This window comes from Schistocerca gregaria, chromosome 5, assembly GCF_023897955.1.
Source record: "Schistocerca gregaria isolate iqSchGreg1 chromosome 5, iqSchGreg1.2, whole genome shotgun sequence".
Classification (NCBI taxonomy): Eukaryota; Metazoa; Arthropoda; class Insecta; order Orthoptera; family Acrididae; genus Schistocerca; species Schistocerca gregaria.
The window spans coordinates 465126266-465142254 of NC_064924.1; the positions used below are offsets into that span (position 1 = coordinate 465126266).

Genomic DNA, 15989 nt, shown 5'->3' on the forward strand with positions numbered 1-15989 from the left:
TCACACAACTGATGGCTGAAATAATAACTACTGTCTGCCCCGTCAAGTTCCCCAATCTTCCATATCATATCTGAGCCAATAATAAATGGCGTTGACAAATTGGCAATTATCCTAATGTTAACTTTCCACGTATAACCTTGTATTCCCAATCTGATAACCAACATTCATCGGACATCCAACTGGGTATTGTTACTTGGGTTCCTCCTGTTCAGTATTTCCCCATTTGCAGCAACTGCTGTTTCTATTGATCCACTCCATGTCTGATGCCGGCACTACACTGACTGAATCCACCAAGCCACTTAACTGCTTCATTTTTAACATAGTGACGTATGTGTGTCAGCTGTTTAGACTGTCTTGACTTCATGGTTGTAATTGCCCCAACCTGCACTTCTCCCAGTCACCATGCAGGATCAAGTGGACCAACTGTCATTGGTCAGTGCCCATGCTTTGACTTAAAATTTTTGGGCTAGATGTGTGGGTTTGCCACAAGCAAAAATCCTAAGTTGTCGTGGCCTGCTTCTAAGGACCTTGCACGTGTTCATAATGAAGGAGCATCTGCAGTGCCCTATGTGATTTAGATCCCCTGCATGTCCTCTCATGAAATTCGTACAAAGTTTCACCCTCGTTAATGGAATTTTTTGTACCGTTTCCAACAAGCCTCCATCAACCTTTATGGATACTGTTTGTAACAATTCCTCCTTTCTAACATGTAAGGCTCCACTCTTCTCTTCCAATTTATTTAACACATACAAAAACTTAAGTGCCTACAGGACAGAACTTACTGAAAACTGGTTCGCCTCCAGCAAAATGCCTTAAAGCTGATTCAACAACTTAGTGAGGTGACTAAACCCTGTATTCCCTGCCGTTTCATCTACTGAGCCCTTCTCTTCTCTCAGCCTCAATCCAAAACTAGCCCACCACAGATAAAACATGAAACACGTCTTGCAGTTCCACCAACTGTGATAAAGTAGAAGTGATTTTGGTCACCAACAACAAAGCCTTAATTCTGTTCCTACCATGTTCCAGCTTTGCACCCAGCTTCTGAACTTTAATCTGTTGATCTGATTCTTAATCAGTGGATGATGACAAATATCAAGCTCTTCCAACATCTTCCGGATGACTTGAAGTGCAGATTCTTGGGCAACACTACCAGTGATGTTGACCCAACCTCCTTCACCTGCTCCACAATTGCTGAGACAGTATGCTGCATTTAGCTCCTCTAATTGCAATTTCATACATCAATTCCTCCCTATGGAGATAACTAGCATCTTGAATCAACCTTGGTTCCATTTTCTGGGTTTAAGTTGCTTTGGGTTTAAGTTGCTTCAAATTGGCTGCTCCAGTGACCCTACCGACTGCATCAGGCGTTTGCGGGCGTAACTCAGTAACCACATTCTGTGGCGTACCACTAGTAATCGGAGCTCAACCCCATGAGCACTTATTAAGTGGAGGACTGGGGAATTATCGCAATTGCAATACATTAACAACCACATATTTCAACCAAATGAGTGGCCATAACCAACAACCCACTTTGGGCCACTAGGGCACACTCTAATTGCATATCTGCAAGGCCGAAGTATATACTTATTTCACAGCATTCTGAGACTATCATCATCCTTACCTTATAACACAAACAGATTTCAGTTCGCTAATAACTGAACAGAAATGCTAAATACCAGCAATTGCTCCTTTCAGCTCACATCTGCCATCAGCACTACCATTATCAGCCTGCATCCTTGCAAATCAACTCAAAAGCTGCTAGCCAGAACTGTGCAGCAATTAAACCCACATTAATATATGGTAAAACTTGATAAAAGCAGGAAGTGTACAATCATAGTTCTGAATTGCTTTTTAACCAGGCCTCAGCATCCAACACTGAAGCGCCAAAGGATATACGGAGATATGTAAACAGGCAGAATATGGTGCTGTGGTTGGTGACACCTATATAAGACAACAAGTGTCTGGCACAGTTGTTAGATTGGTTACTGCTGCTACAATGGCAGGTTCTCAAGATTTAAGTGAGTTTGAATGTGGTGGTAAGGTCAGCACATGAGCAACAGGACACAGCATCTCCGAGGTAGCTATGAGGTGTGGATTTTCCCGTACGACCATTTCACGAGTGTACCGTGAATATCAGGAATCTGGTAAAACTTCAAATCTCTGAGATTGAGATTGCGGTGGCTGGAAAGAGATCCTGCAAGAACGAGACCGATGATGATTCAAGAGAATAGTTCAACATGATAGAAGTGCAACCCTTCCGCAAATTGCTGCAGACTTCAATGCTGGGCCATCAACAAATGTGAGCATGCTAACCTTTCAATGAAACGTCATCAATAAGAGCTTTTAGAGCCACAGGCCCTTTCATGTACCCTTGATAAGTGCATGACACAAAGCTTGATGCCTCGCCTTGGCCCGTCAACATCGACATTGGACTGTTGATGACTGGATACATGTTGCATGGTCAGACAAGTCTTGTTTCAAATTGTATCGAGCAGATGGACATTTATGGGTATGGAGACAACATCATGAATCCATGGATCCTGTGTGTCAGCAGGAGACTGTTAAAGCTGGTGGATGGTCTTATGGTGTGGGGCATGTGCAGTTGGAGTGATACGGACACCTTATATGTCTGGATACAACTCTGACAGTTGAAATGTACGTAACCATCCTGTCTGATCGCCAGCATCAATTCATGTCCATTGTGCATTGCGGCAGACTTGGGCAATTCCAGCAAGACAATGCAACACCCACACATCCTGAAATGCTACAGAGTGCTCCAGGAACACTCCTCTGAGTTTAAAGACTTCGCTGGCCACCAAATTCCACAGACTCTAACATTATTGAGCATATCTGGGATGCCTTGCAATGTTCTGTTCAGAAGAGATCTCCTCCCCCTCATACCCTTCCAGATTACTGGACAGCCCTGCAGATTTCATGGTGTCAGTTTCCTTCAGCATTACTTCAGACATTTGTAGAGTCTGTGCCATGTTGTGTTGGGGCACTTCTGAATGCTCGCCGGAGCCCTGCATGATATTAGGCAGGTGTACCACTTTCTTTGGTGCATCAGTGTATGATGATTAAATAGACACCCTAGCAGCAAACAAGCATTGATATACATCATTGGGGACATGTTGAAGATGTGTGCCCCAACTGGGACTTGAACCCGAGATCTCCTGCTTACATGGGAGACGCTCTCTACCACCCCCGAGGGCACAGAGGATAGTGCACCTGCAGGGACTTAATCCCTTGTGCGCTCCCCATAAGACCCCCACATTCCCAACACGTCCACACCACAACATTTGTAGTGCACTTAATAGGTATTTGCCCATCACACTCATTACTTGTGACGGATTAATCTACCAAGTACTTAGCAGATTTATCTACCAAGTACGTCGTAGATTAATCTGTCACAAGTAATGAGTGTGATGGGCAAACATCTATGAGGCGCACTATGAATGTAGTGGTTGGACATGCTGGGAATGTGGGTCTCAACGGGGAGTGTACAAGGGATAAGTCTCTGCAGGTGCACTATCCTCTGTGTCCTCGGTGGCTCAGATGGATAAAGCATCTGCCATGTGAGCAGGAGACCCTGGCCGGGGCACACATTTTCAACATGTCCCCAATGATGTATATCAATGCCTGTTTGCAGTTAGGGTGTCGATTTAATCATCATTTCATTCTAGAGAAGCTGCACGGTCATTAGTGGTATCTGTTCTTTTGGAAACAGATACTACCTACATATATATTCAGTGTATATTGGAATAGCTATTGAGCAGTTCCGAGTGATGAAATTATGCTTGGTGCCTTGGACCCATATGGAAATAAATGTCTGATAAATCGATGAGACAGCTCTTCTTGAATCTGTGTGGGACTGCATATGTAGATAAAGCTGGCTCTCCATAAGATAAACAGATGTCAGGAACATGCATACATGCTACAAGCTCAAAATCAATGATGGTGTGCTTTAGGCCTTTATATGGCTCCAGTTATATTCAGAAATGTTTTACACTCTCAGCAATTAATACAAAATGCTCCCGACTTCAGCAGTTCTACAAAAGCACTTTTCCTCTCTTTACAGCCATGCTCCAATCAAGACTGTGTATAGCAAAGAGCAGAGGTACAATACGAACCAAAGAGTATACAACTTTGTTAGTGACAATCACTGGTACAGCTTCAACAGATTAATAAAATGAACTTACAGAATTGTAGGTAGATTACTTCAGCATTAATTCAGATGTGCAGAATATGAATATTTAAGCATGAAATAACTAGTTTTTATGAACATGTGTTTATATGAAGTTATTTTTATGTAAACAAAGATATTAATACCTAGTGGTATCATAGGATTCTTATTGTATCAGTGACTTGATTGCATTGCACTACTGAATTGTCAGAAGATGGAGAGAAATACTCCTATTTATATAGTACGCTAAAGTCTAGGCCATAATTCATAAAATGTCCGTAAAGTAAGTATAGTCTGTCTCAAAGGCCTAGTGTGTTGCAAGTTTATCTGGTAGTATCACAAACACATGTGAGATTTCTTCACTATTTCTTTGTGAAGTTACGAGGGTCACACCATGTAACCCATTGGTAAGGAATCCATAGTGTAGTGCATTATTGACATGATGTTGGATGTAACTTGAGGCTGGGAAAAATCTATGGAGCCTTGGTCATTATTTTATTATTTACTCAGACTGAAATGGAATAATAACCTTGGTAGTAAAATAGAAATTACTTGGTTTCTGCAGGTTGTTATTGATGATCATTTTTCCTCTGTACTATCTGTGAAAAGAATAGGAAGGGATGTGGCAGGGTGTCAGTCTTGTACGCTATGAACCCACAGTCGTGTTGTGTGCAGGGCCAGGGGATCACAAATATAAATTTGGTCATTGTGTATTGATCATTTAGTTGTGTTAGGAAGAAGTTTCTGTTGAAGAGTGAATGTACAGTAATAAACAATAAAGAAGCAATGAAAGCTGGATATGTCAGTTGATTGTGGGAGCTGTATGCGGAAGGATAGAAAAAGAAATTACCAAATTAAATAAATTAATGTGCACTATACACTAGTTTCAAAAAGGCAAACACAATAAGTTGAATGAAAAGACAAAAGTTGAGCAAAACGGACATCAGGATTTTCCATGGACAGGAATTGACTATTTGTGTAGGAATGCAGTATTTTGTTCTTTGGACAAGTTCATTACTGAAAGGTTATGAAAAGCATTGAATTAGAAATATGTTTAAGTTTTGGTTTTGAGCTGTATGTTTGTAAAGTGTACTACAAAATGTCACTAAGATACATATGAATGTTGTGGATACATCAAATGCCTTCAGGTCAAACAGATTGCAGGATTAGCAGTAATTGTACCCCAGAAGTGTCATTTCAAGCCTTTGGTAGTAGTGCAAGCAAACAGGAAAGCAGAATGAAAATGGAAAGTAGTATACAAGACATTTCCATAGGAAACTGTATACTGGTGGACCAAAGAAGTTGACTTGTTGACTGAGCAACTGGAATGGCACATCCCACGCAAGGCACAGGACCTATAAATTTTGATGTTTTCAGTGCTAAGATTGGATCATAAATCAGTGAAGGAATCTGTTCTTTATAGAGGAGTCCAGCTGTAAACCACACTAGGATTCTTATTGGAAATTTGCAGAAAAGGGAAAGTGGTAAATGATATAGAAAAAGACAGTGCAAGAAGTTTAGTGTTGGTGGGATCCTCACGTGGGAAGATATGATTGGCAGTTAAATGGAGCGTGACATCTTCGTGATGGTTGGTGAATGCTGTTCACCACCAGAGGTACAAAGATCAGTTACTGTACAGTCAAGAACTAGTTTGGAGAAAAATATTTGATCCTTGCAATGAACACTAGTCCTGTGTGGACTAACAAGTAAAGTATCTGGATCTGAAACCTGTAAAACACATCTGCTATGTATTGCACAAGTGAAATGCATTCTTTCTGCCACAGAGTTGTTTTCCAGGCTTTCATACAACTCGTCTCAGGAATGGAATCTTGTGACAAAGAACCACATGAATCATCTCACACAGAGCATTGTATCCTGCTGTCAAAAACACATGGCAGCTATCAACTGTTCAGTTGATGGGAAGAAATTTTCAGATGTTGTTACTATGATTAAGGTTTACTGTATCTTGTAAACCTTCTGAATCCTTTAGAGGAGAAAATCTCTCGTATCATGAAACTTTCAAGAAGATTAAAACTGTGTGCCAATCCAGGATTCAAACCTGGGTTGTTATGTACCAGGAATTTTCAAAATAGTATGAGAGTGGTTTGAAAAGTTCTCAGAATCACCATGAGAGGTCAGTGCTAGTGCAGTGAGTTGTTCACGTGATATTCATTGGACTGTTGCCTATAAACTCGTGCCATGTCAGTGCTCTTGGAATAGAGCTGTGGCGGTGACATGGCTCTGTTGTTCCCTTGTAGTGATTTGGGATGATGGAAAAATCAAGATTCAAGCAGTGATTAAGTACTTCGTAAAGAGAGGTACGAAAACAAAGGATATTCTTGCCGATTTCCAGAATACACTGGGGAACTCTGCTCCTTCATATTCAACTTGTGTCAAGTGGGCAAATGAATTTAAACTTGATCGGGAGAGCTTAGATGATGATCCGCGCAGTGGTCGGCCAAGATGTGTCACTACTCCAGAAACCATTGCAAAAGTGCACAAAATGGTCATGGAGGATTGCCGATTGAAAGTGTGTGAAATTGCTCACGCTTGCCAGATGTCATCTGAAAGGGTATATCACATTTTAACTGAAGAATTAGAAATGAAAAAATTATCTGCAAGATGGGTGCCGCGACTCTTGATGCTGGATAAAAGCGTGTGTCATCGCCATGGTAAAATTACTTGAACTAAGGTATGAATTGTTGCCACACCCATCTTATTCACCTGATATTGCTCCATCAGTATTCCATGTCTTGCCAAAACTGAAAATTTTTCTTGGTGGTTGAAGGTTCACTTCAAACGAAGAATTGATAGCTGGAGTTGACAACTGTTTTGCAACCCTAGAGAAAACTCATTTTTGAAATGGGATCAAGGCACTAGAACATTGTTAGACCAAGTGCATTAATCTACAGGGAGACTACATTGAAAAATAAAAGTTTCAGTGATGGAAGTACTTCTTTTCTATTCCGTTCAGAGAGCTTCTCAAACCACCCTAGTAGACATTCTGCTGTAGAGAAATGCTGAACTCCTCCACCTAGCTTTGGTTGCAAATTCATTTATTTTCAGTTGTTATTATTAATAATGTACTGTTCACAGAATATGTTTTGCTTGAAAATATATAAAAAAAAGATATTCACAGTATATGCTTGCATGTCCCCAGATGATTTCTGTGGTTGATTTTGAAACACATTATTATGCTTCATAATGACAAAAACTTTTCTACAGTGCTTTCTCTTGGGCATGTGATATATATTCTAATGTTCATTGAAATCATATGCTATGGCAGTAAACTATGAGGCTCTTTGTGATACATCCTCTTACAACATTTTTATATTGTAGTTGACAATATTATTACAGATATAATAATGAAGGCATTTCTTCTTTATGATGGGCTATATTTGTGTTAGTGTGGTTGAGCACTAATGCATGAGTAATTTTTTGTGCAGCAGCAGCAGCAAGAAACAAATAAAACCCTCTGTGAATCTGGAGAAGTGTAAGACTTGCCATCAGCTGTTAAGCAACCCTGACTTGAAGTTCTATGAAGGCCATCCGGAAGGAGCTGTGGAAGAATTTATTGCCCTGACAGATCCAAAGCTGTCGCTTTTCTCAGGACAAGAGGAGACTGTGCACGAACATGATGAGAGGCCTCAGAACAAGATCACACATTTCGCGTAAGTATAGCAGCTAGCAGCCATCTGCTGTGTTTTTATTATGAATGTCTGACAGCACAATATTGTTTAATGTGATGGTTGATGAATTGTTTTGTTGAGGAAAGTAACAGTTTTTATTTTTGCTATATTTTTATTAAGATAAATTGGAATCGATTGAAATTTTATGGACATTCCACCCACTTAGGAATATTTCTAAATATCTGTAACTTGTGAAAACTGTGCCACTGTTGTTTCACAGAAATTTAAGAGCACTGTTGGACCTAGACTGACTATCGGTTCTGAATTCAATGTTTCTGTGATGCTTCTTTCCCATTAAGCTCAACCTTTCACCGTTACTCATTTATCCAAAAAAAGTGATTAACAGAGATGTCTGATATTGACAGTGGGTGCCCTACAGTATTGTCTGAGAGATTGAGCAGCTCTTCAGATATTTTTAAAATATCTGTTATAGTTTCATCATAAACAGTGATCATCTTCAGATTTGAAAATAAAATGAAATGAAACAAAAATAACTGACTGTTTCTATAAATGACGTAGATAGAAAACTGTTTAAAATTAAAGACATTAAAATTGTACTTGCATATTTAAATTTCATAGATTGACATTGTTTAAAATACGAAATACGTAAAATAGTACCTGGTTAATTACAAATAGTGAAAAGTCACAATTTTTTTTAAAAAGGACAACATAGTCAAAGTTGTACAATAAAGATAACTGCACAAATACACTTGTGAGCACATTCCATGGCATTACATACTTATAAGTATTATACGCTTATAATGCTTGATGACTTGAAATGTGCTTGCAAGCATACTTCTTGATCTTACCTTTATTGTACAACTTTGACTATGTTCTTTCTCGAAGAATTATGACTTTTCACCACTTGTGATTAATTGGGTACTATTTTATGTATTTTATATTTTAAACTATGTCGATGTATGTAATTTAAATATGCAGGTACAGTTTTAATGTCTTTAATTTTAAATAGTTTTTCTATATATGTTGTCTAAAGTAGTAGTTATTTATCTTTACTTCATTTTAGTTTCAGATCTGAAGATGATTACTAATTTCAATTGTCAGCAATGATAAAGTGTGAATATGTGCAGCTGAGACTGTAGTGATGTATATTTTTTAAAAATTGATAATGTTGCTCAGGAGTGAATTGGAGGTGTACTAATGTTGTTTAATTTTGTGAAATCAGAAACACGTTGAAGCAAACTATAATAGTTGACACTTAAATAAAAGACAAATCTGCGTAATTGGTGCCAGTGCTCAAGAAATCCTAATCCTAGCTGTCAGAAATACTAGGATACTTAGGAAAACACATTGTCATTTCAGTAGCTGTCTTTTCAGTCTGTTTTTGAAAGTCTACTAATTGGTAATTCACTGTTAGGTGTTGTTGGCATATGTTTTATCATAGCTGGTTTCCTAACTCACCATCTTGTCTCTACTGAGATTTTAGAAACATACTTGACCTTCTAGATAAAGGATTATATACATTGTGCTAAAAATTTGTGAGATTGAACCCAAGAGAATTATAAACTTCTTAAATCAAATAGTGGAGAATTTATGATGGAATAATGGTAATACTATGAAAATGATAAGTCGCTACTCACCATATACCAGAAAATGTTGAACCACAGACGAGCATATAAAAAAGACTACTAACCATGTAAGCTTTCGGCCAGAAGGCCTTCTTCACACGTAAGGGCAAGAGCAAAGTAGACCAACCACTGGCACAACATGCAGCTGAACATAACAGGAGTTTCTGAAAAGTACAAGAAGTGCAGAATCATCCGAATAGAGGCAGGTAATAGAAGCAGCATTTGCCCATGGCTTAAAAAAAACATGGACTCAAATTGTAAGGTTGCTTACATTGTGTGGTGTCTGGCTTGAATCACCGTGAAAAAGTTTCCAGTGAAGAAACAAAAGTGATAAGTATTTTAGTTATTTATTTTGGAAAATGTGGTTGGGCTTCTGGACACATCTTCATGAAGACATAATAGATTCCTAACTTCTGAAAACTAGTCAGTTCTACTGCAGAACAATGAGTCAGTGTAGTACACATGTGCCACTGTATGGTTGGCAATTTCTCTTAATATTATTCAACGTTAGGAGGCTATGAACTGTCAGTTTTGCCCTGTCCATTGTCTTTCATCTCCGTAACTCCATGTCACATGCTACAGATACTACATGAAACAGTTGCATTTAAAGTATGTTGATAGCGAGCTGCGAAAGTTATGTTCACTAGAAAGTAAATAAAACAGTGGAAAGTCCTGGATGGAATAACAGTAGTACAGAAAGGACGAATTGCTGCTTGCTGCATTGAGTTGCAGACAGCCACAGTGAAAAAGGATGCTAGAAATACAGGGGATGGACAAAGGCTTGCCACATTGAGTTGCAGACAGCCACAGTGAAAAAGGATGCTAGAAATGCAGGGGGTGGACAAAGATATGGAAACACCAAAAACACAACCCCTTACTGTGCCCAATACTGTATAGAAAAAGCATTGGCATTCAAAACAGCTTCCACTCGTCTCTGAATGGTTAAATACAGATTCTGTGCTTTTCAAGGGAATTTTATACTGTTCTTTCTGCAAAAGAGGCAAGCTAATGTATCAATGATGGCACTGGGTAATGATCACAGATCCTGCTCTCCAAAGCAGACCACAAACGCTCAATAATATTGAGATCTGGTGGCTGTGATGGTTAGAGGAGGTGAGACAGTTCATCCTTATGCTAACAAAACCAGTCTTATGATGTGAGCTGTGTGAACAGGGGTCCTGTTGTTTTAATACAGGTAGCCAAAATGCTCATTAATCCTTTGCAGGAATGTAACCGCGCAGTTTAACTTCAGGGCTCATGGAATACTATGGTATGGCCACTCACAATCAATGAAACTCTGTCATGTTTCACTGTCAGAACATAAACTCTATGAAACGAAGCTCATCTGACCATATTACTTTCTCCATTGCACCATAGTCCAGATTTCATGGCATTGACACTGTGTTTTCCTGTTACAAGCATTTGCATCACTCAGGAGTAGTTTTGGAATTCAAGCTCACCCTGGAGGGAGTTACCTGCTTGTGGAGTGCCCTTCGTTGTTTTGATGCTGACAGGTTACACGAGTGTGACATTCAGCTCTGAAGTGACTTGCAGCTGTTGCCCTCTTAAATTTTGTCACTATCTTAGTAAATGACCGTCTGTCATGATCAGAAAATGCATATTTTGGTCCATGGTCTGACTTAACTGACGATGTTTTTCCAATTTCCCTTTATGTGGTTTAAATCTTATATACAGTGCCTGTTGAAACACCAAACACTTTTGGCTATCGTGGTTACAGAAGTACCCACTGTATGAGCAACAACAATTTGCCCATTTTTCAATTCAGTTAGCTCCACCATAAAGCACTCACAGCAACACACAGCACTGTTCTGACCATGACTGACACTAGCAATGTATTGAGGACATTGCACAGGTGCCATTCGTGGTCAAGTACAACTTTTCAAGATGTAGATGTGGCTAGAATCTGCATTTGTGCTCAGGCATGTATTTGTCATATTGTTTCCATGTTTTTTGTCCAACCTCAGTACTCCAGCTTTTGGACAAAGTCATTTTTACCACCACCACCACCGCCACCACCCTTACATACCCTTGCAGGCAAAGCCATAATGTCAAAGTGCATGAAACAGTGCCCATGGTTATCAGACAGCAGAGCTGCATGTTGTCAAGTATGGACACTGGCAGTGGAAGTGCCGTTGAGCTTAATGGCTGTTAGTATTACTAATGGAGAATGTCGTATCCAATTTAAACACAATAAACTGCAGGAAAACAAAATTCTATCGTAGGATTAGGGGCAGAGCACGTGCTCGGATTGGGGAAGAGTGGAAAAAGAAATCAGTTGGATCCTTTCAAAGGAACCATCCCAACATTTACCTTACGTGACTTAGGGAAACTATGGAAAAAGTAAATCAAGATGGCCAAATGAGGATTTCAACTGTCATACTCATGGACACAAGTCCAATATCTAACACAGCACTGCTGGGCTCAACAACATCTCTTGAAGGGAGTGTCTTGGGGTCCCCTACAAAACCACATCATTAAGGAAGATGAGCAATCTGAAAAAGAATAACTTGGTTTGAACCTTGTAATTATTTTCTAAAACCTGCAATCAAACTATTTATGTGTTGAGTATTTTGCTACTATTGACACTTAGGGTAATGCTGCACATTTTGGCTATCTAGTGACTGCCAGCACAGCTACACCATATCGGAAAACGACCAGCTAATCGTGAAAATTCGAGCTGATTTGACAGTCCTGTACAATTAGTTATCTCAGTTAAGCAGTGGTAATTTTATGGCTAGACAAGAAGTGTGGATCAATGTTAGATCTTCCAAAGCAGGAAAAGATCTAGAGGAAAGCCTGATAACTTCCATCTAAGTATCTCAAATAATTTTAGTGTTTCAGAGAAGATGGGTAAAATCTTAGACAGCTCTCCCATTTCGGAATCAATCTGTGGATGTAGATTCTAAAGTACCAGTTGAGGCTGGAAAGGAGAAGATTAAGAAGATATAGCTGATTGTGTTGGTGAGTAGAAGTCGTGTGAGATCAGTATTTGAATCAGAACTCTTCAGGCAATGACTACCATGTAATTAGTATTTTTATCCCCAGTGCCAGGCTTTTTAATGTGCCCTGTGATCTAGGCTTATAGGTAAACACTTGTGGTAATAATAGAGAATCCAGACGGCAGTTTGGATTGAAACATCAATTATACAATTGAGAATGGTATCAGCCTCAACTGTGTTGATTACAAGATTGTCACACAGTTAAGAGTGTAATTACTAATGTTGCTTCAATTTTTTCGTGCAAAATGTTGATGCAAAGCATGGACAATCAATAGAGATGGGCATTTATTTATTCGTAGGTGTGAGGGGTGATGCATCAGATACAGCATGTTTCTTGTAACAGGCTGCTTCTGTGGATAACTGTCAGAAGTATTCAGTCAGACCAACAGGAGTATGAATCTTACCACAGTATTTTTCTGTTGTTACATTACGTCTTTTTTAGGCTAACTTTTTTAGAAATGAAGTTGACAACTAACTACAGATACAGTGTATAAAACAGTGACAAGCAAAGCAAAATTATGCAGCTTGGACGTATCTGTGGCTCTGAAGGAACACCCGTTTAATATTTATTATTGATTTAAGCCCACTAAGGAGTGCTTATGACTAGTTCTTCTTCGATGCTCTCTTCCGTTCCCAATATCTCTTTAGCTGTGCAGATAATTTCTCCTTCCTCTCCTGTGGAAGGGGCTTCTGACATTTAGGGACTCTAGGTGGCGGGGTCCAAGACTCCACCATAGCACAAAATTTGGAACAATCTTCTACCTCAAGATCAGAGAGCCCAGCCGAATCGAAGTCCTTTAGTACTTCATTAAGCCACATGCTTCCAGTCTTGTAGCTTTTAACCAATGAGAAGATTGTCTTGGAAAAACTATTGTTGTTTATTTGTGGTAGATGGCCATAGAACTTGAGCCTCCTAAGTCACATACTGGTGTTGGCTGATTCTAACTGTTGATACTGTTCAGAATTGGACTTCAATCGGTAGGTTCCATCTGGGAGCGATCTCGGGCCATGAAATTTTCTGAGAATAAGTCTTTTGGCTTTCTCCAGGTCATCCATCATGCCTTTTCTGTTCACCAAGAGGGTCTTTGCAGCATACAGAAACTGTGGCTTGATGGCAGGTCTGTAATGACAGACTTTAGCATTCTTCGAAATGCACTTCTTGTTGTGCAGATTGTGGGACAGGTGGTATGCTGTGTTGAGTTTGTTACGCCTTTCTAAGATGGAGGTGCCATCTCTACCATTGGGGTGGACATATTCACTTAATATCTTTTGTTCAGAATGCATAAGATGTCGCAAATAAGAAAGTAGAAATTCTAATATCAATACATGAAACCAAAAGGGCAAGTGGAATATAAAAAATTGTTTCAGGCTCATCACAATATCATTTGGAAGTCACTGAAATTGAAGATATATGTGCACCATCGTTTTATAGAACAAGTGAGAGAAAAGGAGAGTGACTGTATGTTCAAGGAATTAATTTAAGTCCCAGAATGTGCATGGTGTTTAATATTTCATTGAACAGCTTGCTGTATTTATCTGACTTTACTGTGATCTTCTATTTATTGATACCTTAACCATTTGTAAGTCTCTGTGAAGTCCCATGTGTGAACGTAAATTTTCTGCAATTAATCAAAATACATAGAAGGGAGTCTGAAATTTATTGCAGGATTCATTACATTCTAGTAATCCCATCAGAGTGCTGCATTTTCTGGGACTTGCAGATACATATTTTATCAGTTTATGTTTCCTATCCTACTTGTACTTCAGTAGAACTAAGTTTGGGATGACTCTTAAAGACAGTTCTGCATAGTCGATAATGTGAGTTCAGATAGCGAAAAGCTGGTTGAAAGTGAAGTCTATAGAATACAGCAAAGATTGTTACAAAATGTGATAAATCTGTCCAAAGAGTAATCGAAATTGAGAAATGTAAACATTCCAGGTTGAGTTGAAAATAATCGTAAGATGCAGAGACAAAGACAGACTGACACACCCACCTCACTTGCTGTCTGTGTCCTCCATGACACAGTGCTTCAGTCTGATGGGCGCAGAGCCTGAGAATCACTGTGTGTGTGTGTGTGTGTGCGTGTGTGTGTGTGTGTGTGTGTGTGTGTCAGGGGAATCGGAATGAATCAAATATAGTTTCGGAGGTTTATTAATTTCATTCCATGCTTAAAAAAAATAAGATTCAGTATAAGCTTTTTGTTCCCCATTTGCAAGCATCTTACAAAGAATTCTTAATTTGCAGTGTATATGACAAGGAAGGGCACTTATGTCCTTTTGATGGTGGAATTATTGAAAGAAATGGCCTCCTCTATTTCTCTGGGTACATGAAAGCAGTATATGAAGAAAACTCTGACCCAGAAGGTAAGTGACTCAGATAAAATAATTTTTTAACAAAGAACATTCATGAAGTGTCATGTGTGTTTGCAAGAAGTTATTGAGGAAAACAGTAGTTATTGTAATTATTTTAAAGGTGACACAGCACTTCACAAAAGTCTTTCCTTCATGGACGCTTTTATCTAGGTAGAACACATCACTAGCTTAGTTTTTTAACATTGGTGAAGCATTGCTCAAATGAGGAAAAATACTGCCAGGTAAGTTACACTTGTCACAGAGCACTTCATAGATAAGTTTTAAAAGAAATAGAATAGAAACTATTATGTTCAGATGAGCCTCTTCGTGAACGATACAAAAGACTGTCCGCTGCAATAAATTGTTTTCTATTACAGTTTATTTTTTTTTTGTTCAAAAGCTGACTTATTTGACACTATTTTGAGCCACAATGTCAGCAATGTGAATTGAAAACTTGAGAAATCTTAAAAACTAAACAATCCAGCACATGGTGTCATGACCTTGGTCTCACATACATGGATCTTGTGAAACACGTTTGGGCAATTCTTGTGTGGCGTGTTGCCTGTCAATATCCGTTTCCAAAACACTTACCATCTAATGGATGGGAAAAATTCACTTATAATGTAGATCATAGCTAGCTAGGTTAACAGTGTTACACAGAACGGTATTTCTGTGTGGAGTCCTCCACCTCGATACTGGCGTTACTTGTGGTGCACGAAGCTGATACATTCATGTTGGAGTTGTTCAAAACTAGAACATCAACATTTTGCCTAGAACTGTATGTTTTGTGTTGTTGCAGGACAGCGGGTTGCTAGGTTTGTGAATTCTGTGTTGGTTCTGCTCACAGCAAGAATAAATAGGAACAAATGTGTAGTTTTGGAGTAGCACATAATTCTGATATTATTGCATGTCTTCAGATTCAGCATAACAAGAAAATATGATATATCTACTAATACAAGGTGTATGCAGTCACAAGTTTTGCATAATTATAATCCCTCAATAGAAGTGTTCTAGCATTCAGGGCGTGGAGTCGCGCACTGTTCTTCCTTGGTACTAAATGTAGAGGAGATGACCAAGGTCCACTAGACAGGCGAATGATGCCTTTCTTCAACATGGTATTAAATTCTGCCTTGGCAACTGTGTATAGAATAATGGTGAG

General features: G+C 39.1%; 1 protein-coding gene across 11 annotated transcripts in view; it reads left to right on the plus strand.

Moving 5' to 3' along the window:
- LOC126271923 (DNA (cytosine-5)-methyltransferase 1-like) overlaps positions 1-15989 on the plus strand; it is a 212611-nt gene that overhangs the window by 40372 nt on the left and 156250 nt on the right. For 6 of the 11 annotated variants that reach the window (XM_049974328.1, XM_049974323.1, XM_049974324.1 and 3 more), the window contains 2 exons: positions 7630-7854; positions 14724-14842. In XM_049974328.1, coding sequence (XP_049830285.1) covers positions 7630-7854; positions 14724-14842 — 344 coding nt within the window. The remainder of the gene's footprint in view (positions 1-7629; positions 7855-14723; positions 14843-15989) is intronic. The other 5 variants (XM_049974329.1, XM_049974326.1, XM_049974325.1 and 2 more) reach the window with 2 other exon arrangements.